This window comes from Aedes aegypti, chromosome 2 (assembly GCF_002204515.2).
Source record: "Aedes aegypti strain LVP_AGWG chromosome 2, AaegL5.0 Primary Assembly, whole genome shotgun sequence".
Lineage (NCBI taxonomy): Eukaryota > Metazoa > Arthropoda > Insecta > Diptera > Culicidae > Aedes > Aedes aegypti.
This window is the reverse complement of record NC_035108.1, coordinates 179,634,108-179,660,593: the sequence shown is the minus strand read 5'-3', so window position 1 is coordinate 179,660,593 and position 26,486 is coordinate 179,634,108. Positions and strand designations below refer to the sequence as shown.

The window sequence follows — 26,486 nt, the reverse complement described above, 5'->3', positions numbered from 1 at the left end:
AATACCGGTTCCGGATCCAGTGGCCACCGGGAATCGGCTACGAAGGGGACCATGTTGGCCACGTGGAATTTCAGTACACTCAGTCCAGAAATCTGCAGTCATCACCAAATTGTATAAGATGCAGGCCATATAGGAATTTACTGTCTTCAGCAAACTTGCTTCGGGGACCAAGAACTTCCACATGGGATACAATTTAGTTCAGAACTCGACCACCGCGTGGCGCTAGCGTCGATATGAACTTCCGGTAGAGGCTAATTATGCGATAACTCGAGATTGCGAGCACATAGAAGGATGCTGTCTTCGGCAAAGTTGCTCAGGAGGATAAGGACTTCCTCATGAGATACAATTTAGTTCAGAACTCGACCGCTGCGTGGCGCTAGCGTTGATATGAACTTCCGGTAGGGGCTAATTATGCGATAACTCGAGATTGCGAGCACATAGAAAGATGCAGTCTTCGGCAAAATTGTTCAGGAGGATAAGGACTTCCACATAAGATACAATTTAGTTCAGAACTCGACCACCGCGTGGCGCTAGCGTCGATATGAATTTCCGGTAGGTGCTAATTATGCGATAACTCGAGATTGCGAACACATAGAAGGATGCTGTCTTCGGCAAAGTTGCTCAGGAGGATAAGCACTTCCACATAAGATACAATTTAGTTCAGATCTCGACCGCTGCGTGGCGCTAGCGTCGATATGAACTTCCGGTAGGAGCTAATTATGCGATAACTCGAGATTGCGAGCACATAGAAAGATGCAGTCTTCGGCAAAATTGTTCAGGAGGATAAGGACTTTCACATAAGATACAATTTAGTTCAGAACTCGACCACCTCGTGGCGCTAGCGTCGATATGGACTTTCGGTGGAGGCTAATTATGCGATAACACGAGATTGCGAGCACATAGAAGGATGCTGTCTTCGACAAAGTTGCTCACGAGGATAAGGACTTCCACATAAGATACAATTTAGTTTAGAACTTGACCACAGCGTGGCGCTAGCGTCGATACGAACTTCCGGTGGAGGCTAATTATGCGATAACTCGAGAATGCGAACACATAGAAGGATGCTGTCTTCGGCAAAGTTGCTCAGGAGGATAAGCACTTCCTGATGAGATACAATTTAGTTTAGAACTCGACCACCACGTGGCTTTTTTTAATGATAACAAAGAAATAAATTGCTGAAAGAAATTCGTGAGAAATTCCAAAAAGACCTAAACAGTAATTTAAGGAGTTATTTTTAAAATCATTGGATAAATAAATAAATTGATAAACTTACGCCTTTAGGAGCACTGGGGGTGTTTCTCCCAGGAAATAATTTATAAGGATGTCCCCGAAAAAATTCTGTGGCTTATCCCTAGAAGAAATAAGAGATAGAATTCCGAAAGAAACTTTTGAGCACATTTCATAAGAAACTTCCTACATTTTCTTACCCCTACTTAAAAAAAGTGCACGTCATAAACTTTAATTTGAACGTAATCTTCTGCTTGAGTTGTGATTATCTAATCACCTACACTATTCTTCGCAAGTTAGAGTAAGCAGATTTGCGAGCATGACTTGAAGTATAAAGATGTGAATGTGTTCGGATAGTGATAATTATCAATATTATTATTGAGATAATTAAATGTTTATAGTTCAGTGAAACCTCCATGAGTTGATATTGAAGGGACCATCGACTCATGGAAATATCGAGTCATGGAACAGCATTCCTTTGGATAGCTGCTTCTAGGGACCATCATAGTAATCATGAAAGTTTGTTTTTACTATGGTCCCATGGGTCGATATCGAGTTATGGAACATCGACTCATGGAGGTATCACTGTAAAATCAATAGAGTGTGTGAATTTGATTTAACGTTAAATTTAGTGATGAAGTAGTTGATTTGATTCAGAATCAATTATTTTTGCGTAAGTATAAACATAAAACATTCTTCTCCGTTAACTTCTGGATATTTCTTTAGAATCAGCTTCTGCAGAAATTTCAACAAGAATTTGCATAAAGGTTTTGTATGATAACAATATTGGCAGGAAGAACTCAGAAAAACTTCGTCAGATTATCTTGAAAAAGATTTGTACAAAAATAAGCAATTTCGCAAACACCAATGAAAAAATCCCAAAAATCCAAATTTCTCGTAGAATTCTATAATAAAGTATAAGAAGAATCAAATTAGACTCATGTAGAACTTCGAGGAGACCTTCAGTAGATTTTTGGAACAATTGAATAAATGACCGTGGAGGAATTCATACATTAACTCAAACGAATGTTGGAAATATCTTATGGACTAATACTAGAAAGAACAGCTGGAGGAAGTCCAAAAATAGCTTTATTGGGGCGAATTATTAAAAAGTACTCTGAAGTGTTTTTAAAAAATCCTCTTGAGAAAATTCAAAATTATCCTTTGGAAAAAAAATCAGACTATTATTCTGTCATATCCAAAAATAATAACTTGAGAAATACCGAAAACAATTTTAAAATCAGATCATAGAAGAATTCAATAAAAAAAAAAGACCTGTGAGGGAATTGCAAAAAATCTGAAGAATCCACTCCAGATAAATTTCTCCGGGAATTAATCCATCCTCAGGGAACTTTTCGAGGAATTATTGCATGGATTACTTCAAGCACTTCTGCAGCGATTATTCCAAAGATTCTTCAAGCGATTTCTCCTGACATTCCTCTAATAAAAAATAAGAGATTCCCCTAAGGATTCCTCCAAGAAGATCTCAACAGAGATTTTTGCAGAATGTCAGAGGTTTCTCTAAGTAACATTTCTTCAAGGATTACTTAAAATATTTCCACAGTGAATTCTCCAGACATTCCGCTGGTAGTCCTCTCAAGATTCCTCTAGGATTTATTTCTAAGATTTCCTCCAGGGATCGCTCCAGGAATTCTATAACGAATTATTCCAGAGATTCTACCATTCAATTGGGGATTTTACAGGAAATTATTTTATGAGTTCTTATAGGGAACGCTGGAGAAATTCTTGCAAGAGCCCAAGAAGGGATTCTCGAGGAAAGCTCTGGAGGAATTCCTTACAAAAATCCCCGGAACATCATTTATGCTTTTCAGTTACGCAGTCTTTAGTTTTTTCAACGTTCTATTTATAATGAAGACTGCGTAGACGAAACTCATATTTCATTTATATATACAGTCAAATCTCTACCAGTTCATTCCTGAAACGATATCTACAGGAAACCATGTAGAGATTTTTCTGAAGCGATCCTTGGAAAAGTTCCTGAAGAAAAAGCTGGAAAAATCTCTGCAGGAATTCCTGTAAAGATTTGCATGGAGAAATCTCTGTAGGAGTCTTTGAATAGACTCCTGTACTGCCCATAATTGCATATTTGTAACATTCGACAAAAGTAGGCATTGAGTAAATGGAATACCAAGAGTACATTTCATGGCAGTATGGGAGGAAACTAAAATTTCTAAAAATTACCAGGAACTCAAAAGTGCTTATTTGAGGCTGATATTTTGTACAACTCATATCGCATACTAGGTGTATAGTCAGAAAATAATTCTGGTGGAAATTTCATTGCTGTTACATTACGAGGCTCATTTATAATCTCAATGTTACTGTTATGCAGTTATATTAACCAATGTGACAAAATAACTTGGTATTTTTTTCGAATTTTCTAGAACAATCTCACATATTTCAGTAAGTTGATTGAAAGTATTTATCATTTGATGACTCTCCATGGTATTAACTTCAATTTGTCAAAAATGTCGAATGTGACAAATATGCAGTTATGAGCAGTGTAGGCATCCATGAAGGACTCTTGGAGACATCTTTGGAGGAATCACTGATGAATGGAGGTATCCCAGGAAGAATCGATGTAGAATTTTGCTGGTGTGATCGCTAGAGAAATCCCTGGAAAAAAAACCCCTGGTAGATTTTTTGCTGGGAAAACCCCTGTAGATTTTTGTTGGATAAATTCCTGAAAGAATCCGTATAGGAATATTTAAATAGAAAAATTTCTCGAAAAATCTAAGGAGAAATATCTAAAGAAATCCATGAATAGATTTTCTAAAATAAAAAATTATAGATTTTATTGTAGAATATGTAGAGATTTTTTTTAATGAAATCCATGGAGAAATTTTTAGCATAAGTTCTAGCAGGAATTAATGGGAGAATCTCTAGAGAAATTTCAAGAAGAACTCTTGGGGGAATCCATGGAGTATTATTGAAGACCCAGTACGAATCCCTGGAGAAATTCTTGGGGAATCCCTGGAAGATTATCTTGAGAAATTCTTGAGGCATTTCATGAATTTTCCTTGAGGAACTCGTAAGTTTTAGAACACATAAAGAAATTCCTTGTGGAATCCTTGTAGAATTTCCTCGTAGAATCATCCCTGGAGGAATCCCGGAATAATTTCTGAACGAATCTCGAGAGAACTACTTGGGGATATTTTTGTATGTATCCGTGGAGGAATCCTTGGAAAAAAATCTGAAGATATCACTAGAGAAACATCTTTAGTAATCCTTGAAGAAATTGTTTTAAGCGTTACTACTGAAGGAATTCCTGGAGAAAGCCTTGAAGATATCTGTGCAAGAATCCTTGAAGACACTTTCCTGGAGAAATCCTTGCAAAAGTCTGTAGAAAATTTTATAGAGGAATACCAGAAGAAATAACTTAAAAAATCCCTGGAGAAATCTCCGGAGAAATTTCGAAGTATTCCTAAAACGAATCCTGGAGGAATCCTTGGAAAAAAATCCTGAAAGAATCCCAATAAAGATTTTTCTGGAGGAATCTACGAAGGAATCACTCATGACATTTCTGCTGGAAACCTTTGCAAAATCTCTAAAGAAACCCTTATACATATTTTTTCTTTTAGGAATCCTTGTAAAAATTCCATGTCAACTCCCTGGAGGAAGCTGCCATGCATGGCAAACAAAAGTTACTTGTTTTAATTATAAATCGTGGTTTACGGCCAACCAGCCGAGTGGAAGTTTAACAACTACCGAAAAGCTAAACATTACATATAATTTGCAATTGGATTAGATGGACAAATTGATGTGAAGATTTGCGAAAAAGTTACACGTCTTCTCAGTGAGAATCGAACTCACGACTCCCCGATCTCTAGTTGGGGCGCGTTAACCACTACGCCATGAGAGGACTCATGAACGCAGAAGTTAACCTGAATTCGATTTCAGCTCAATAATCACGTGGTCCTCTTTCGCAAAGTGCACCTCTTTCGGAAGAATTAGATGCCCATCCAAACACAACGCTTTCTATATATATCCAATGCCTAGCCCGAGAGCGCATTGTTTTTTAGGTATAGGAATAGCACACTACACTAGCCAGCAACTGCGCTGGCTGAGGTTTCTATTGTGTGGGCTTCCAATGGGTCGCGACGTTCTCAAACGACCGGTTACGGAACATGAGTCCGTTGCTCGATAAATACTTGTTTTAATTATAAATCGTGGTTTACGGCCAACCAGCCGAGTGGAAGTTTAACAACTACCGAAAAGCTAAACATTACATATAATTTGCAATTGGATTAGATGGACAAATTGATGTGAAGATTTGCGAAAAAGTTACACGTCTTCTCAGTGAGAATCGAACTCACGACTCCCCGATCTCTAGTTGGGGCGCGTTAACCACTACGCCATGAGAGGACTCATGAACGCAGAAGTTAACCTGAATTCGATTTCAGCTCAATAATCACGTGGTCCTCTTTCGCAAAGTGCACCTCTTTCGGAAGAATTAGATGCCCATCCAAACACAACGCTTTCTATATATATCCAATGCCTAGCCCGAGAGCGCATTGTTTTTTAGGTATAGGAATAGCACACTACACCATTGGAAGCCCACACAATAGAAACCTCAGCCAGCGCAGTTGCTGGCTAGTGTAGTGTGCTATTCCTATACCTAAAAAACAATGCGCTCTCGGGCTAGGCATTGGATATATATAGAAAGCGTTGTGTTTGGATGGGCATCTAATTCTTCCGAAAGAGGTGCACTTTGCGAAAGAGGACCACGTGATTATTGAGCTGAAATCGAATTCAGGTTAACTTCTGCGTTCATGAGTCCTCTCATGGCGTAGTGGTAACGCGCCCCAACTAGAGATCGGGGAGTCGTGAGTTCGATTCTCACTGAGAAGACGTGTAACTTTTTCGCAAATCTTCACATCAATTTGTCCATCTAATCCAATTGCAAATTATATGTAATGTTTAGCTTTTCGGTAGTTGTTAAACAAAAGTTCTTCCTGAAAGAATCTCTGGCAAAAGTCCTAGGGAACCCCAGAAGAAATCATTGTAGAGATTAAGATACAGAATAGATTGGATTATTTTCTGGTAAAATCCTTGGAGGAATCTTCGAAAGATTTCCTGGAAAAATCTTTGGGAGAGTCTCTGGAGATATTTCGAGAGGATGAGGACAGAAGGGCATGGGTTTGTATTCCATCGGATGAGCTCTCGGTAAATAACTGTAGAATCCATCATACAAATCATTTAAGGTTACTGGACTATATCCTTTGAATAACTCCGGTGTGAACTACGTCTTGAGATCCAGATAACTTTTTGGAGGAAATCCAGAGGGAAATACTGGTATAAAGTCATAAGATTATTCCGGATCCAATTAAAAACTAAAGTGCACAGTTACCGCAACACCTTCTAAAGAAAACTAGAAGTATTTTTTTTTGCAACTTCATGACGTTATTTGTACTTGAACTCTTGTTGGAATTTTAGAAGTGACTACAATATAGTTCATATCATATCATAGAGCTCATTTCGTATTATATACAATCGACTCTCCACAACTCGATATTCTATAACTCGATATACTGTTGATTTTCCGGTTCCTTCAAATTTCCATACATTATGCTCTCTATAAGTCGATATTTCTGTAACTCGATATCTCCACAAGTTGATTTTAAGTGAGATGTGAATTTCTCTCCATAACTCGATATCTATTTTAATTTTTTTCTTTTTTGGGGAAACGTGATATAATTTTTGTTTGAAGGTGAATAAATAATTACAAGTTGTAATGACATGAAAATGATAAAAACTATTGTCAGTAAAAATAACGTGATTTTTCGAGCGCTATTTGAAAACATAATAGTTTGTAAAATGCCATCAATAAAATAATATTGCTTTCTTACAAAAATGATAATAAAAATATTGGATATACAAAAATTTGTTCCTTCGATTTTGTGTCGGTATATTCTATTATACCATAATTCTATAAGTCGATGGTCCCTTGAATATCGAGTTATGGAGAGTCGACTGTAGACTGTATCGTAACATATATTTCATGTCGGATCGTGTAGTTCATATCATATAAGAGCAATATAATGACGAGCGTCACGCGGAATTTACTACACAGAATTAAAAAAACTGAACAACTTTGCCGAAGATAAAACTTTTAAAAAAGAGTTCCTTCTGGAAATACATATAGACGCCAGCACCACATGCTGGTTAAATTTTGAACATATGTTCATGACTAATTCCTTATTCTCTCGAACAATTTTACCGTAGACAGCATACTTCTATAAGTCGGGTCTCGGGTTTTGAAGGCTAGAAAAATTTTTTCGAGTACGTCGGAATCGGGCTTGTAAAAATTCGGATTTAGGTGGACTTTAGTAAGAGTTATGGTAAGAGTAACAACCAGAAAGCTTCCTTATGCATCAGAAACGATGAATTTATCTATTTTCAAAACTCGGTCTTTTCTTACAAAAAATGTTTAGATTTCGAGTCAGATTCGGATTTGATCAGCGGATTTTTTTTCAGGTTCGGGTCAGGTCTGAGTACGGGTCGGGTCCGGGTTTAAAAAAATAAAGTAAGTCGGGTACGGGTCGTGTTTGGGCTAAAAAAATGTGAAACCCCCTCTAATAATTAACCTCTATCGGAAATACAAATCGACGTCAAATCCACCGGGTGGTCGAGCAACTTTGTGGAAGACAGCACCCTTCTAAATGACCCATAACGCGGGTACGTCACAGTTTCGTGGAGCGTTATGGAGAAAAGATATACCAGTGAACCCTAGTCCTAACTGCTTCAAACGAAGAGAACAGGATGTTTGAGTAATGAAAGGAACACTTATTAGTCCTTGTTACATTTTAAACCTTGTTGAAAGTGACAAGTCTCGGTTTTCCCAGTTGCAAAGAATGATCTGACAATGTTCGAGACAAGGAAAAATATGAAGTCGAATTGAACAATTTGTTTCATAATCCTTCATTCATTTGATTCTCTAGTTTGAAGAAGTAGGGACTATGATTGTACGGAAATTTTTTCTGTGTAATTTCTACCGAAAGTCCATATCGACGCTAACGCCACGCGGTGGTCGAGTTCTAATCTAAATTGTATCTCATTTGGAAGTCCTTATCCTCCTGAACAACTTTTCCGAAGACTGCTTCTTTCTATAAGTGCGCAATCTCGAGTTATCGCATAATTAGCACCTACCGGAAGTTCATATCGACGCTAGTGCCACGCAGCGGTCGAGTTCTGAACTAAATTGTATCTTATGAGGAAGTGCTTATCCTCCTGAGCAACTTTGCCGAAGACTGCATCGTTCTATGTGTGCGCAATCTCGAGTTATCGCATAATTAGCACCTACCAGAAGTTCATATCGACGCTAGCGCCACGCAGCGGTCGAGTTCTGAACTAAATTGTATCTCATGAGGAAGTGCTTATCCTCCTGAGCAACTTTGCCAAAGACTGCATCCTTCTATGTGCTCGCAATCTCGAGTTATCGCATAATTAGCCTCCACCGGAAGTTCATATCGACGCTAGCGCCACGCTGTGGTCGAGTTCTGAACTAAATTGTATCTTATGAGGAAGTGCTTATCCTCCTGAGCAACTTTGCCGAAGACTGCATCCTTCTATGTGTGCGCAATCTCGAGTTATCGCATAATTAGCACCTACCGGAAGTTCATATCGACGCTAGCGCCACGCTGTGGTCGAGTTCTGAACTAAATTGTATCTTATGTGGAAGTGCTTATCCTCCTGAGCAACTTTGCCAAAGACTGCATCCTTCTATGTGCCCGCAATCTAGAGTTATCGCATAATTAGCCTCCACCGGAAGTTCATATCGACGCTAGCGCCACGCTGTGGTCGAGTTCTGAACTAAATTGTATCTTATGAGGAAGTGCTTATCCTCCTGAGCAACTTTGCCGAAGACTGCATCCTTCTATGTGTTCGCATTCTCGAGTTATCGCATAATTAGCACCTACCGGAAGTTCATATCGACGCTAGTGCCACGCAGCGGTCGAGTTCTGAACTAAATTGTATCTCATGAGGAAGTGCTTATCCTCCTGAGCAACTTTGCCGAACACTGCTTCCTTCTATGTGCTCGCAATCTCGAGTTATCGCATAATTAGCACCTACCGGAAGTTCATATCGACGCTAGTGCCACGCAGCGGTCGAGTTCTGAACTAAATTGTATCTTATGAGGAAGTGCTTATCCTCCTGAGCAACTTTGCCGAAGACAGCATCCTTCTATGAGTGCGCAATCTCGAGTTATCGCATAATTAGCACCTACCGGAAGTTCATATCGACGCTAGCGCCACGCTGTGGTCGAGTTCTGAAATAAATTGTATCTTATGTGGAAGTGCTTATCCTCCTGAGCAACTTTGCCGAAGACTGCATCCTTCTATGTGTTCGCATTCTCGAGTTATCGCATAATTAGCACCTACCGGAAGTTCATATCGACGCTAGTGCCACGCAGCGGTCGAGTTCTGAACTAAATTGTATCTCATGAGGAAGTGCTTATCCTCCTGAGCAACTTTGCCAAAGACTGCATCCTTCTATGTGCTCGCAATCTCGAGTTATCGCATAATTAGCCTCCACCGGAAGTTCATATCGACGCTAGCGCCACGCTGTGGTCGAGTTCTGAACTAAATTGTATCTCATGAGGAAGTGCTTATCCTCCTGAGCAACTTTGCCGAAGACTGCATCCTTCTATGTGTGCGCAATCTCGAGTTATCGCATAATTAGCCTCCACCGGAAGTTCATATCGACGCTAGCGCCACGCTGTGGTCGAGTTCTGAACTAAATTGTATCTCATGAGGAAGTGCTTATCCTCCTGAGCAACTTTGCCGAAGACTGCATCCTTCTATGTGTGCGCAATCTCGAGTTATCGCATAATTAGCACCTACCGGAAGTTCATATCGACGCTAGCGCCACGCTGTGGTCGAGTTCTGAACTAAATTGTATCTTATGTGGAAGTGCTTATCCTCCTGAGCAACTTTGCCAAAGACTGCATCCTTCTATGTGCCCGCAATCTAGAGTTATCGCATAATTAGCCTCCACCGGAAGTTCATATCGACGCTAGCGCCACGCTGTGGTCGAGTTCTGAACTAAATTGTATCTTATGAGGAAGTGCTTATCCTCCTGAGCAACTTTGCCAAAGACTGCATCCTTCTATGTGCCCGCAATCTAGAGTTATCGCATAATTAGCACCTACCGGAAGTTCATATCGACGCTAGTGCCACGCAGCGGTCGAGTTCTGAACTAAATTGTATCTTATGAGGAAGTGCTTATCCTCCTGAGCAACTTTGCCGAAGACAGCATCCTTCTATGTGCTCGCAATCTCGAGTTATCGCATAATTAGCCTCTACCGGAAGTTCATATCGACGCTAGCGCCACGCGGTGGTCGAGTTCTGAACTAAATTGTATCCCATGTGGAAGTTCTTGGTCCCCGAAGCAAGTTTGCTGAAGACAGTAAATTCCTATATGGCCTGCATCTTATACAATTTGGTGATGACTGCAGATTTCTGGACTGAGTGTACTGAAATTCCACGTGGCCAACATGGTCCCCTTCGTAGCCGATTCCCGGTGGCCACTGGATCCGGAACCGGTATTCCAGGTGGTGATCAGAATCTTGAGGAGTATATCTTTCGAATGCGGCATAAATTTCATTATTCGGTCGATATTTCGCTGATTTATAGGGGTATACATTTCTGGGTCATAATGACCCCAGTATCTTATTAAGTTGTTTTTCTTAACATCCGCGGAAGGTTAACACTAATCGCACAGCTACGAAGCCCACGACTAGTGGGGCTTAAGTATAGTATTATTAAAATCGATTGCGATTTGGAAAAGTTAAGGCTATTTGTTGTCTTTAAACGTGAAAATTTTAATTTTCGGTCAAATTTTCATTGCATGGAACAAAATAAAAATAAAACTTATTCAGATTTTTATGCAAGGGCGTAGCTAATGGAGAGATATGCCTGATCATGCGAAAAGTTAATCAAAGTTCGATGTTTTCACTTAGTATTACGAAAAACACCTATTTTTTGGGTATATTTCAATCAAGCCTGGTTAGGACTATTTTTTGTTTGTCTAGCAAAATTGTAGCCTTTATGTTGAGAGTTCACTATGTGATATTTATTTCTTTACAATTGTTTTAGTTTTTTCTGGAAACATTGATCATTCCACCACCTTACACTACCTGTTTGCGGTACAAGAATCAAATCCTCATTATTAATCCAAAATTTCACTTTCTATATTTGTTTTATTGATGATGATGGAAGCTCATAATATTCCCAAGCTGAACCAAATAAATGCTTTGCATCTTAAACGATTTGGATTGTTCAAAGAAGAGTTTGTCATAATAAATGTAAAGGCTAGAAACATTTCTCGACAAAATATTCAAACAGCCTTATCTCCGAAGAGTAAATGACCCTTACATTTAGGGCTTGCATCAACTCGCAAAATGCACACAAAGAGAAGAATATTTCAACTCAAAGAGTACGCGCAGGAGAGTGTAAGCTAAATGCAATACTCTACAGGTTTGCTTAGTTCAACATTCTGCAACTGAGGCGCTAGTGAGCTACAAATATTTCAAATTGACATGTTTGCATATTGTCAAACGTAGTTTCGATAGTTGTTGTTGCGACAAAGTTGTTTTTTCAAGCGATTTCTTCAGATTTTTCCTCAGAAATTCCTCAAGAAAATCATCCAGAGACTTCTCCAAGGACTTTTCCAGGAAAATTTCTACAAGGATTACAAGAAGTTATCTTTAAAAGCTTTCTCCAGGAAGTACTCCAGGTGGAACACTAACACAAACTCTTCAAGGATTATTCAAGTTGTTTTTCTAGTGATGTCTCCATTTCCTCCGAGGATACCTCCACAGATAAAAAGATATCCCCAAGTAGTTCTCTCGAGATTCGTCCAAGAATTATTCCGGGATTCCTCTACGGATGGCTCCAGGGATTCTACCAGGAATTCCTCCAGGTGTTCTACAACTCATAAATTCTTCAAGGGATTCCTCATGTATTTCTTCCAGGAATTCTCCCAGATTTACCACCAGGAAAATCGCTACATGACTTATTCTAAGGATTCCCTAGGAATTTATCCAGGGGTTCGTTTTGGGCCTCCAAAAACCCTCCTGGGATTCCTCCAAGAGTTCCTTTTGAAATTCCTTCAGAAATCCTCCCATGAATTCCCGCAGGATCATCATTTTTCCTGGGCATTTTATCATTTTTCCTGGGTTTACATTAATAAAATCTACAAAAATTCTTCCAGTAAAATCTCTACATAAATTCCTTTTGGAAAATCTCTTTGAGGATTCCTTAAGATTTCTTCAAGGTTTATTCCAGGGATCTCTCCAGAAACATCTCTACATGTTTTTTTTTCAGAGATTTCTCTACGGATTCCACGAGCAAAATATCTACAGTGATTCTTCCTAAGATACTTCTAAGGATTCTACAGGGATTCTTCCAGAAATGGCTCCAGGAGTCCTTTAGTAAATAACATAGGCAATCTTTCAGAGATAAGAGTTTCTCCAGAAACTTCATAATGGAATTCTCTAAGATACTCTATACAGGGATTCCCGCAGATTTTTTTTTACTTTTATATCTGAAATTTGATTGCTTCACAAAAAATTCTACATGGTTTCCTCTAGGATTTTTTGCAGGGATGAGCTGGTAGACTTATATTTTAACAAAATACGCTTTTCGTCTACGCAGTGATTATTATAAAAAATAAAGACTGCGTAACCGAAAAGCATATTTGATGTTCTAGGAGAGGGGCCCAAATAGCCGTAGCGGTAAACGCGCAGCTATTCAGCAAGACCAAACTGAGGGTCGTGGGTTCGAATCCCACCGGTCGAGAATCTTTTCGGGTTGGAAATTTTCTCGACTTCCAAGGGCATAGAGTATCTTCGTACCTGCCACACGATATACGCATGCAAAAATGGTCATTGGCACAGTAAGCTCTCAGTTAATAACTGTGGAAGTGCTCATAAGAACACTAAGCTGAGAAGCAGGCTCTGTCCCAGTGGGGACGTTAATGCCAGGAAGAAGAAGAATGTTCTAGGAATTTCTTCATGAATACCTCCAGAGATTCTATCAGGACTTCAACCGGGGGGAGGGATTTCTCAAGGGATTACTCAAGATGTTTTTGATCGCTTCAGGAACATATCCATGAATTTCTCAAAAAACTTCTTCAGAAAAGAAGTTCCTGGTGGAATCTCTAAACAAACGCGGAGGAAATCCTGAAAAAAATCTTATTCTTTTTAATGAGGTTCACGGGTGAATCTCTGTAGGAATTTTCAGGGAAATACTTAGAAGACTTCCCGGAGGATTTTTAAGAGGCCCAGAACGAATCACTTTAGAGATTTCAAGGGGAATCCCTGGAGGATTACCTGGAAAAATCCTTAGAATAATACATGTAGCGATTGTTTCGGAGGTATCCCTAGTAGAATTCCTGGAAGAAACTCTTGAGGAATCCCTAAAAGAATTCATGAAGTTATTTTTTGTAGAATCCCTAGATGAGATTCTGTTGGAATGTCAGGTTTGAATTCCTGGATCGATCCATGAGAGGAAATTCTGGAGGAATCACTGAAGAAATATCTGAAGTAATCCTTAGAGAAATTGTCGTAGTGTGATCTGGCGAAAGCATTGAAGACATTTCTGCATTAATTCTTGTAGAGATTTTTCTGGACGAATCCTTAGAAGAGTATCTGAATTTTTGTTTTGGAAGAATATCAGAAGAAATCGCTTGAAGAATATTTGGAGGAATTTTTGGAGGAGTTCTTGAAGAAATCTCTGCAATAATTCCTAGAAAACTTTCATGAGGAATCCTCGGAGAAATTTCTGGAGAAATCCCAGTAAAGATTTTATTAGAGTAATCCATAGAGGAATCACTGGAGGAATACCGGCCAAAACTTCTTCAGAAACTCCTGGAAAAATCGCTAAAGAAATCCCTGTAAATATTTTCTAGGCACTATCGTATTTTTACTCAACGATAAAAAACATGAATTGTGGCTTGCCGAATAATACCGATTTCTTATAGTTTACTATCCCCTAGGCTCTACCCGGTTGAAACGTAACGCCAGAAACAAGAAGAAAAAAAAATGTTTGCTTTTCGGCATGGTGTCTATTTAGATCTGGATGAAAAATCATGACTTTTGAGCTGTCGCACGATGGAACTGATGGTCTGAAAATGGTCAAGAATGCCCACATCCTACCGGAATCGGTTCCGGAATACTCCGACCAAATCTGGCCAAATCTTATTGTTGATCCTATTGATGCTTTTGCAAATCAGAATGAAAACCCATTAAATTTGAATCGTCGTTATATACATGTGTATGAACTGCTGAAACTGGTTCCAGGTGTCCTTATGCTCTTGTGCCAGAATGGCCATAATCACTGAACATGACAAGAACATGTATTCTAGGGTTCCCTATTCTTCACATAAATCTAAAAAATCGAGAATTGGTTCAAAAATGGATTTTTAAGAGTGTTTCAAACCAATATGTCATTTTTGACCCTGCGTAATTTTGGCTTTTTCGAGAGAGTTATTTATTTTATGAAAATGAACAACTTTGCCGAATGTGTCAAGTCTCTAGAACGTCACAGTAAAAGTTAGATTGTGGCTCCACATATGCAAACGATTTTCGAACTGTCTGTTATTGTCAGTAAATGGTCCCCGTTGTCACAAAAAACTTTGCCAAAGACACCAAATCTCGAAAACTTATTCATACAGACTCAAGTCAAAAAAGTATACAAACTTACTTTATCGATCCTACGTGTTAAGCAGGCGGAATTCTACACGTACCGCTCTGTACCAACTCAACTTTTCACTTTTAGAACGTTTAATTTCCGGATTTACAAAACGACGAAAGTAACATTTTCAACTTTCGCAACCTAACCACTACTTTCGCCGCCCCGCTGTATGGAGTGACAAAGTGACTTAACCACGAATCAAAACAAAACACTACTTGAGCCGATTTTACACTGGTAGAAAAACGTCGAAAGTAGCTGAATGAAACGGCTTATCATTTTCTTATTATTATTTTTGTGGGAAATAATAGAAACTACCTAGTTTTTGAACGTGAGCTGAGTGTATGCAAAATTTGAGCGAAGTACACGGCAAAAAAATGTTAAAACGGTGATTCATTTTAAAACAGTTTTAGAAGATAGATTGTGATTTTTCCTAATTAATTTTCTCAAAACCGTATAAAAGTTACTTACGTCGATTTGAAAAAGTAATCGAGAAATGTAGTACTAATTGAACTTTAACACTTCACTTTTTGCAAAAAATAAAATACTAAAATCGCTAGTAAGGCGAGCAAATACCGTGATGCATCAATACCCGGACGCTTAAGTCGACACAAATGTTCAAAATCTAATATGAATGTGTTGTTTTGGAAAATTCTTAATGTCATAGTGTTTTGAACATAGTTTCAATCCAGATTTTCACGGGAGTGATGAACATTTTGGAAAAAAACATGTTTTTTACTCGAAAATCATTCAAATACTGTAGCATGTCTTGTCTTTAAATCCGGACGCCTGATGTTAGTGTTGTCTTTAAATCCGGACACTTTTGGATCGAAATCCGGACAACTGTTTTAAAGCATGCAATTCTCATTTAATTTTATTTAAAATCAAACCAATACACAATAAAACAGCAATCTTTAATAAACTTGATGTCAACATTTGCCGTACAATATCGAAAAGAATACCATGTTTGTGATATTAGTGGTTTGATTACCTGAACTGAGTTCATGTGGCTTGAGCTGCAGTCGATGCGGCTGGTACTTTTATTGAGGAAGATATACTTAATATATATAATATTATCTTGAATAATTACAACTCACTATTCTTTTCATAGTTATTTTTCATGTTTTCTCTTGATTTTATTCCTTGAAACTCACTTACACTAATCAAACTTGAGTCTTTTAAATGATGTCCGGATCATAAAACACTGGCTCGTTTTCCCGGACAGTCACTTTACACACCAATTAAAACATATTTTCAACATATTTCAGTAGAGGGGACTCACAGAACTTTCAAAATATATCTTCCTTAACACTTATGGTAAAAATTTTCAGTAGAAATGTAGTTCACAAACTTTTAATTCAACCAAACATTCTTCGCGTGTTCATCGATTGTTGAACTTGAGTTAGGGTTGGACCGCGACGAAATGACGTCCAACATGAACAAAAAAATTGTTTTTATTTTTATTAATTATTTGACAATGGTTACTAGATTGAAAATGAATTTGAAATGACCAGCATTGTCAATAATAAAGGGAGAGTATTAAAACCAAACATATAATCACTTAAATTTGACTTTAATTACATAATATAATCAGAGTGTCCGGATATCGGTACCGTCCGGATATTGATTCATCACGGTACCTTTAAACTCTAATATGTGTTGCTTATCTCGACAGATAGGCCTATTTCGTCTGCGACTTACAGACTTCTTCAGTGTCACACATATCAGAGTTTAGCCAAAGACACATTAAAGACCTCCATGTCCCTTGCAGTTGCCCAAAATGTTATGGGTCATAAGGTAATCTAGAATGCCGTGCAAAGTGTACTGCGATCTGTCAAACTTGGGTACCTTTTGCACTACCGAGGTACCCAATCTGAGCCCGAGTGGGAGGGACCTGGTTTAACACTTCAGTCGTCGCGCTGTTGTATTTTGTACAACAGTGATGAAAAAACCTCGCTTAACGAACGCAGCATCAGCGTGGTGGTTCCGATGGTGGCAAACCACGCGACGACTGAAGGGTTAAAGGTATTTGCTCGCCTTACTAGTGATTTTAGTATTTTATTTTTTTTTGCAAAAAGTGAAGTGTTAAAGTTCAATTTGTAGTTTTAAACATACTCTAATAATCTCTACCCTAAATTTAATATAAAAAGTGTAGAGTTATTAGTTTTGTCCCTCCAGATTGCGTCCCTGCGTTGGCAAAACCGCTCCGACTAGAGAACGCTTCTGGCTTGATTTAGGTAGCGGCTCTTTTTACTTTTACCAAAGACAAATTAAAGACCTCCATGTCCCTGTACTGCGATCTGTCAAACTTGGGTACCTTTAGTACTACCGAGGGACCAAATGCAGTACTAAAAGTGGTACCCAATCTGAGCCCGAAGGTGACGGACCTGCCTTTACTGTGATCGCATGGTTATCTATACAAACAGGAATGCAATGCTATGGTTTACATAGTCAGTCCTCCATGAAATACTATGTTTAGAGTCCTATCAGCGCAAGTCAGGTTTTGGCATCTGAGGCTGTTAGTGTTAAGCCCCTTAATTTCACCACCTTTAACCATTCAATTACATACGTTAAGTAAGTCTTTGAATCCCTGTATTTTTAAGCTGCACAACTTAAAATGGATTATTAAATAGTTTCAAAATGTTGAGCATTTTGTATGAAAATTCATCATCATTGATTTGGCACAAAAGCTTGTAATAACATTATACTGTTCATAACTGCATGTTTGTCACATTCGACACTTTTGACGATTTAGACGATACCGTGGAACGTCATCAAACCTTTAATATTTTCAACTTATATAATACAATTTGTGAGTTTGTTCTAGAAAGAAAAAAAAAAGAAACTGATCAATGTTACCTTTTGTTACGGTACATAGAAAATTGAAGTAAAAAAACAATGTTTATATTAACAAAATCATTAAACTAAGTCCTTACGTTAAAATAAAACTTGAAACCCGTCGAAATTTTTTTCCCGATTTTGTCAACCTTAAATGCAGCATGGGGCTGACAAAATCGGGAAATCACTGTATACAGCTTTCTTTATTGCAGTAGTAGCTATGGTTTGATATTAAAAATTATCAGGATAAATAACTAAATTCGACATAATGCATTTTTTAGTAAGTTCGTCACGACATCTGTTTACGGAAATAGGAACACTTAGATGCATTAACAAATGCAATTACATACTTTTTATAAATTTTTTTCAAATTATTTTTATTTTTCCGCTGAATACCTATATTTGGAGCTACATTGTGACATAAAAATAGTATTGATCGTGTTCGTCGATAGCTCAGTAAAAACACAATTCGGCAGAAATTGGATGGTTCTGGACGGGAGAATCAAACACGCGCGTCTTCGGTTCACAAAGTTTCGGTTTATTCTGATTTTTCTCCTCTACAGTGTTGCCTGATGGGTCAATGATATTGATATAGTGAAACGGTTACAAATTACTTGCGCAGTGCGCCCAAACAGATAGACACAATAGTTTTTTTATAATAAACATTTGAACACAAAACTTTCCTTAATTGAACGGAATCTGGTACACTGATGGTACACCATTTACCCAATGTCTACTTTTGTCGAATGTTACAAATATGCAGTTATGGGCAGTATAATAATCGACTAAAACGTAGGCCACATTTCTAGGTTGTACAAAAACTATTCAAAATTTTCTCTATCTCTTCTTTCTTGTAGTTCCCCTGAGGACTAGAAATGTGTGCCTGCGTGTCGATTATCGGCAAGGAAAACTCGCCGCTCTATATTGCAACGGCTAGTGCGGACAAGGAAATTGAACTTCAGTATCAAGTTCACGCATCGCTCGATGTGATTGAGGAAAAATGTTCAACCGGCCAGAAACAAAGCGCCGATGGACGAGAGCTCTATCTGGGCTTGCTCAACTCAACGGAGATTTACAAAATTTACGGATACGTGACCAACACCAAAGTAAAGTTCGTGATCGTTATCGATTCGAGCAATACCTCTTTCAGAGAGAACGAAGTTCGCAGTATGTTTAGAAATTTACATTCGCTCTACACGGATGCCGTGTGCAACCCGTTTTACATTCCCGGTGAACCGTTGACTTCAAAAACATTTGATAGAAATGTCAGAAATATCATCAATACTAACTAAATAAAGAGAAAAAGTATAGAACAAAATAATCAACAGTTGTATTTTATTTATTTTAATTTTGATTTTAGTCCAACGCATAAAAGCAATGTCCTCTATCCCCTACGAGTTGCTAATCCCATCTGCTGTGCTGACGGCGAGTATCTTTGCTTTACGGCGATACAAAATCCAAAAGTGGGGTTGGGTGAAGAATGGAAGCTCCCTAAGAGGTAAACTTTTCATAATAACTGGAGCGAACACAGGTCTTGGGTATGAAACTACCAAAGCACTAACCGTTAGGCAAGCAACCACTATAATGGCATGTCGAAATTTATCCAAGGCTAGCGAAGCTATTGACAAGATTCGTCAAGAGACAAAAGAGGGCGAGTTGATACCGATGGAGCTGGATTTAGCATCGTTTCAATCGATTCGTAAATTTGCTGCGCAGATTAAAGATATGTATCCGGATTTCTATTGTCTAGTGAATAACGCTGGCTTGGCGGCTCAGGAACCCGCCTTTACCCAAGAAGGGTTCGAAGTACACTTCGGTGTAAATCACCTAGGTCAGTTCCTTTTAGTGGATCTGCTAAAAGACAACTTGAAGAAGAACAATTCCAGAATCGTTGTCGTGTCGTCCAGGATGCATGAAATAGAAGCAAGCATAGACATAGGCAATCTAGGACGGTGGGTCGAGTATAACAGTCGGTTGAACCGATTGTACAATAACTCCAAGCTGATGAATTTCTACTACGCGAGAGAGCTTTACAAGCGAGGATTCAACGTGCACGTGCTTTGTCCCGGTTTGTGCCACACAGACTTCTTCCGAAACTACGATCCCAAGTGGTACCACTACCTGATATTCTCTCCAATAGTTTGGTTGATGCTACGATCGGCAGAACAGGTTCGAACGAAGCATGTGCCATACAAAACATGATGCTACTCTAAAACTTTTCCTTTCGCATACAGGGAGCACAAAACATAATCTATTGTGCAACGGAAAGTGTGACCGACGAGAAACGGAATCCCGTGACGGGGTACTTCATATCCAATGTGAAGATGAGGAAGTCTAAATATCCATTCGACGAGGAGATTTCCGAGCGGTTATGGAATGAAAGCGTCGAGGCAATCGAGGAAGCGAGCAGAAAAGGATGATGTTTTTATTGGTGTGGTTATTTGGGTGTTTCTAACACATGGTCACTAAACACGGTGGAACTTGGTGTTGGGATAGAGGACGTTGTATATGCGTGGATGGATTTAGCTATTAAGATATTAAATATACGTTTGCGCTAAAGTGCGCTGAACAAGAAATGTATATAAATAACTTAAATAGTATATATAGTTTTACCGCTCTTCCACTCCTGGTACTATGTACTGAACTAAAACACTCATCATTCCGTCACTGTTTCGTTTAACCCACTTTTTCCCATGGTGAGTTGAAGCTCCATCAATTTTCGAGGAACTTGAAACAAACTGAATCAAATGAATACTAAGCAGTACCACTTAAAAGAAATACCAACTTTTACTATGGTTCTCTAACTCGACGTCGAGATAGTGAATTGAGTTGACTGTATAATATCACCCTCATTCTCGTTTAAACTTTCCAACTTTCGATCGAATCCTATTCGTTCTGAGTTCGAATCCATGGGCCATTTGATGTTACCAGCGTAAACGGAAATGCGAAACGGTTTTCGATCGAAAGAGCATTCCAACTAGAACTATTGATGAAAATCGGTTTACTATTGAAAAATAATTAAAAATAAATACATAATCTGATTTTGAAACATTTAGCCCACTTGCAACATTGTTTTGTAAAGAAATAGTTGGTCAAAATTGTACACCACTAGCACGATTGCCATTAGTCCGAATATGAGGAGCTCGAATTCCACTGTTGTTGCAGCAATGTAACACTCTGGAACAGTACCGTTTTGAATCATAGTCCGAACACTTAAGGCCAACAGTGACTTCAAATGCACCTGATAGGCACAAATTAGCTGATATTTGTGAAAATTTTAATTTCTTCACAAAGTCTAACTGTTAGCTGTTGGGTTTGCTGACGAAAGTGTCTATTTGAACTTGTTTAGTATTGTTTTTACGTAAAAGTGTAGAACAGCATTTTGATTCAAATGCCGAACACTGTGTTCATTCTGTATCATATTCCGAACACCTTGATTCAAATTCCAAACAGCACAAATAAATAATATTCAAATGGATAATTTCGCAAATAAATTCATCTGAACTAGTTCTACTGGTCTCGAACTAGAGAATCATCACTACTCCCAAGCTATAAAATAGATTGGAAGACGTTTAAATTGAATTGCAATTGACAGCCATTTCCTGGTAATTGGATGATATATTTCAGCGAAACATTTCAATTAAATCGTCATACAAAAACCGAGTGTTCGGAAAATGAGTCTGTTCGGAATTTGAGACAAAACGGTATATATTTTTCAACAAAGCAGCGATTTTTGCTTGCTTTTTCGTCACTCATGATGTCAAAAGTATTCTAGATGAAACGGCATTACATGTTGAAAATTGTATCGATTGGTCAATACCAGTATTTTATTACAACGGATAAACTGCAAGGCATTTTTTGCAGCTTGTAGTTTATTATGAAGGGCATCCAAGGCAACCGACGGTGTACTTTTAATTGCCCCTGTCATTGATATGCAAGCAAACCTTTGCAACTTAGCCAGCCTTTTCTTAGCAGAATTTGTCTTGGGCCATCATACCAGTGAAGCATAAGTAATTTTTGGTCGGACTATTGCTGAATAAATCCAGTTTACCATATAAGGTTGCAGTCCCCAATTTTTCCTAGGGCTTTATTGCAGACTCATAGGGCATTAGTACCCTTATTTATGACCGATTTCATATGAGTTTGCAGGTTGCAACCGATCGGAAATCGTTTTATCAAACTTTCCACGAACCATGATAGAAACAACATCGGCATATCCAATTGCCTCAAAACCTTGATCTTTTAGATTTCTAAGGAGTTCGTCTACTACAAGAGACCACAGTAAGGTCGATAACACTCCTCCTTGAGGACATCCCTTAGTAGATATTACAGATATTTACGCACCTCCTAGATCAGCAGAAATTGTCCGATCCTTGAGCATAGTCATAACCCATGAAATAGTTTTTTTTATCCAAGCTTCTTGCTTCCATGGCTGAACTCATAGAACTGCAGGATGTATTATTGAATGCTTCTTCAATATCGAGAAAAGCAAGTACGGCTATTTCTTTGGCATCAAGAGATTTTTCATTTTTTTTAACAGCGACTGCAGCTCCGTAATGGTAGATTTACCTTATTGATTGGCAAATTGGCCGATGTTCAGACAGACCGGACTAGAGACTATTTTAGCCTTGTTAAGATAACGACTCCATCAATTAATTTTTTTCGATGTTGTTTGGATACAGATGTTTCGTCAAATGACAAGTTCCAATATAAAAGTAAATAAGGCTGATACAAATATTGATTTTCTTTTATATCACCCCCCCCCCCTTCGAAAATCCGAAAATTTTAAAGGGGAGAAAAAAAAAGATTCATCATTTTCTTAACATCAGTTAGGTTTCTTTCAATTTACAAAGTAAAAAACAAGTACAGCGGGGATTCGCTGGTTGGAACACGACTGCTTTCCATCTAGCGAATCCGATCCGTTAGTTGGAACGACTGACAGCTGGTGAAAATGCTCCACACTAACGCATCTGGAGAGCAAATCGTCACGAAACGCACATATACATACGCATTTGTGCTATATATGGAGGCTGCAATGCGACGGTACTCAGACGTCAAAGCCAGTTTTACATTTTCTGTTGACATTTGAGTGCTTTTTAGTTGGAATATTTTCCAACCAGCGAACATCCAACCATCGAGTCATTCCATGTAGCGGACCCCCAACGAGCGAATCCCCACTGTAAAATAATGATCCAGAGGATGATTAAAAACAGTTTAACAACTATCATTAAAAATAAAAAATTCGAAAAAATAACTTTTTTTTTTCATTTTTATTTTTTTTTCTTTATTTATTTTTATCCCCCCCCCCTCGTACCTTCCAAAAGGTCTCGGACATAAAAGAAATTTAACCCTCTAATACCCAACCCCGCCTTTAGACGGGGTACACTTTGGAATTTTGTATATTTATTCGTAGCTCGGAAATCAAAATGTTTTTATTTTTGGCTTGTACTTTGACTCATAACAAGCATATTAGAAAAGTTTTTTATGACTTTTGAAATTTTTTGTATTTTTAGAAATTGTTTGAAAAATTGCATTCTTATATGACCTACAAATGCCTGGCGTTCATTTAACGTGTAATATAAAAAATCGTACTTTTTATATTATTCTACGATCAACCTATCACAAAATAAGAGCCTGGTGGTATTAATATAATTTCAAACCTATTTTTTTCCGTTAGTTACACGGAAAATAAAATACGCTCTGAAAAAATAAAAAAAAATAATGCTACTCCGTGATTGATCGGAACTGGTAAGAATTGCACTACGATCCAAATGAATAAGGGATGGGAGTTTCCGCTTACTCTCGAAGTGCAATTTTAGCAGATCTAATATTATTGATCAATAACGGCGCCGGCCAAGTCCTTACAGTCAGTTGGGATGGGGAAGGAATGTTAGGGTGTAATGATTGTTGCTTCTAGAGACCGAGAATACCTCTGCATCTCCACAATCACCACGGGAAGGGTGTTTATTAATGAGGGAGGAAAAGATCTGGGAGTCACCTCTGGTCGGTGATGCGATCCATGGACAAGGGGGAAATATACGACTTATATTCAAAACTAGTTTTGTATTTTTGTCTCGAGAAGCTTTTGGTAGAAGCTTTAAAAAATAGGTCAACATCTATAATGTCGAACAATTCAAAAGATGTTTTTATTAATGTCGAAAACTGAAAATTACATGTATATATTTTAAATTATATGAAACAGGAATAATGCCGACACTTGTAGTGACGAACCATACATAGTTTGTTTGAAAATGACATATGAGTATTACCACAGACAAACAGACGTCACACTCTTATCGCTGTCCGTCGACCAACTTTTTAACGATCGATTCGAATATCTGGTAGGTGGTCAATCGACCACCCGCAGCGCTCGCGTCGTTTTTGTTCGTGTTTGACGTTTACACACTACCGCCACCTGTTGGTCCATCGGCCAACTACAGTGTTTTTAGCATTGGGCGTACATGTTTTCGCGACTATGATTTTGATCGAGATTTGTTCTAAGTGTTACGTCTGTTTATCTGTGGTATTACTGTGCATTTTGTCTCGATATGGTAGAAGTTTTAAAAAATATGTCAACATTCACAATGTCGAACAATTCAAAAGATAATTTTTAATAATGTCAAAAAGAGAAAAATATATGTATATTGAAATTGTATAAGAAAATAGCATAATGCCGACACTTATAGTGACGAACCATACAAAGTTTGTTTTAATATTACATAAGAGTTACGCTTTCAAGAAAAAATGTGTTATCATAAGCATGAAACGAACGCACCAGTTGGTAATCCATTCTCGACTGAACACAAAACTGACACTGATAGCAAAACTTCTTGGCGTTCTGAAAACAAACCGTCTTGCTTGGGCCTTCCCAAATACCTACCCAGCAAGACGCTCCAGAACAGGGAAAAAAAAATTCTCCGGCGACGAAAACACGCGCGAAACCGTGAGCAAAATCTATCGGACGACGCATAACCGAACTGTCCTGCTTGGGCTTCACGAAGCACTACCCAGCAAGACGCTCCAAACAAGAAAAAAAAAATTCTCCGGCGACGAAAACGCGCGAAATTGTGAGCAAAATCTAACGGACGACGCAAAACCGAACTGTCCAGCTTGGGCCTCACGAAGCACTACCCAGCAAGACGCTCCAAAACAGGGAAAAAAATTCTCCCGCGACGAAAACGCGCGAAATCGTGAGCAAAATATATCGGACGACACAAAACCGAACCGTCCTGCTTGGACCTCACGAAGCACTACCCAAAAACCAAAATTTAAAAATTTGCGAATAAAAACAAATAATTGCCCAAAACGTGCGTAGATCGATTTTAGATAACGAAAAATAATACTTAAATCGAAAATAAAAATTTGGGTATTAGAGGGTTAATATTTGTATCAGCCTAATGAATATATATCGTTATTTCGAATATTTGGATTGCGTTTTCTTGAAACTAATAAAAAACACTTGGTCCAGTCTGACGAAACACCGACCAATTGATTTTTACAAAGAGGCATTTCTTTGCATATTTCGGTTAAGAGCGGACAAAGCGTCTCATTTCCTTGTTGAATCGTCTTTTGAAAGGACTTAGTGCAGCCTTGCAGCTGCAGGAGCGTTGTTGATGCATTCACATACCCGTCTCCAGTCCTTACGATTAGCGTGTCTTTGTTCTCTGTTGTATTCTGTTAGGGCTTTTTTTTGTATTCAACCCAATCTTAAGTGATCTTTGCTCTATTGAACAACCGCCTGGATTTCTTCCTCAACCCAACCAGCGTGTCATTCCACCAAGGCACATCCATGTTGGATGACCTTTGTTGAATAGGACAGCTAGCATAAGATAAGATGAGACCATTTGGTCAATAATCCCATTTGACGCATTTTCCAGTTGTGAAACAGTCGTGAACTGTTCACCGTTATACGAATTCTTAATCGTTAAATGAAAACAATAGAGATCCCAATTGGTTTTCTTTAGGTTTCTATAGAATTCTGTTACTTCTGATCCAGCTTTAAAATCGAACCGGATTTGTTCATGATCTGACAATGATTCTTCATCAGAAACATGCCAGTTCACATTTTTCTCTGATAGCAGGTCGCTACAGATCATGAGATCAAGAACCTCTTGTCGGATAGCGTTTACAAAAGTAGGAGAATCCTCTCTATTATGTCTATGTTGTTAGACGACATGTAGTTTAGGAGTAGGAGATTTTCTCCTCTTTTATTAAGATCGGCGCTGCTCCAAATTGTATGATAGGCGTTTTCGTCGCACCCTATTGTAAATTGGGCATTAGTTTTTTTACAGTAGTTGACAAAATTAACAACCAAAGATGTGGGCACATCTTCAACATCTCTAGGAAATTAAGCAGAGGCAATACATACCTCCGTTTTTTTTTCGGAAAGCTGCCACCTCTACTTTGATCGCAACAATGTATCTACGGATAACCTCTGTAATTGGACAAATTTTGTGTTCCTATTTACAAGAATAGCTGTAAGAAAACCAAGTACCCTACCATTACACTACGGAACACGTTTTTGTCTCCAGCATCAAAATACCTCTATTTACTTAATTAAGGGTTGCTGAATTCATTGCCGTTTACAGAATTATCATAGCACGTCTAGATTTTGAGATAATTTCTGAAAACGGCATCAGATTCAGCAACCCCAAATCTACTAGAGAAACATAATTTGATTCTTGAGACACGCGAAAATGTCATTTTTGT

At 38.3% G+C, this 26,486-nt stretch overlaps 1 protein-coding gene across 3 annotated transcripts in view; it reads left to right on the top strand.

Moving 5' to 3' along the window:
• Positions 1–26,486, top strand: part of LOC5574569 (trafficking protein particle complex subunit 2-like protein) — a 42,829-nt gene that overhangs the window by 10,571 nt on the left and 5,772 nt on the right. Inside the window, exons 2-3 of one of the 3 annotated variants that reach the window (XM_021843310.1) lie at positions 19,138–19,946; positions 20,012–20,506. The exons of 1 other annotated variant lie outside the window; for it this stretch is intronic. In XM_021843310.1, coding sequence (XP_021699002.1) covers positions 19,155–19,946; positions 20,012–20,197 — 978 coding nt within the window. In that variant the 5' untranslated portion in view covers positions 19,138–19,154 and the 3' untranslated portion in view covers positions 20,198–20,506. Of the gene's footprint in view, positions 1–18,634; positions 19,099–19,137; positions 19,947–20,011; positions 20,507–26,486 lie in introns of those variants that run through there. One more of the 3 variants, XM_001661470.2, reaches the window with a different exon arrangement.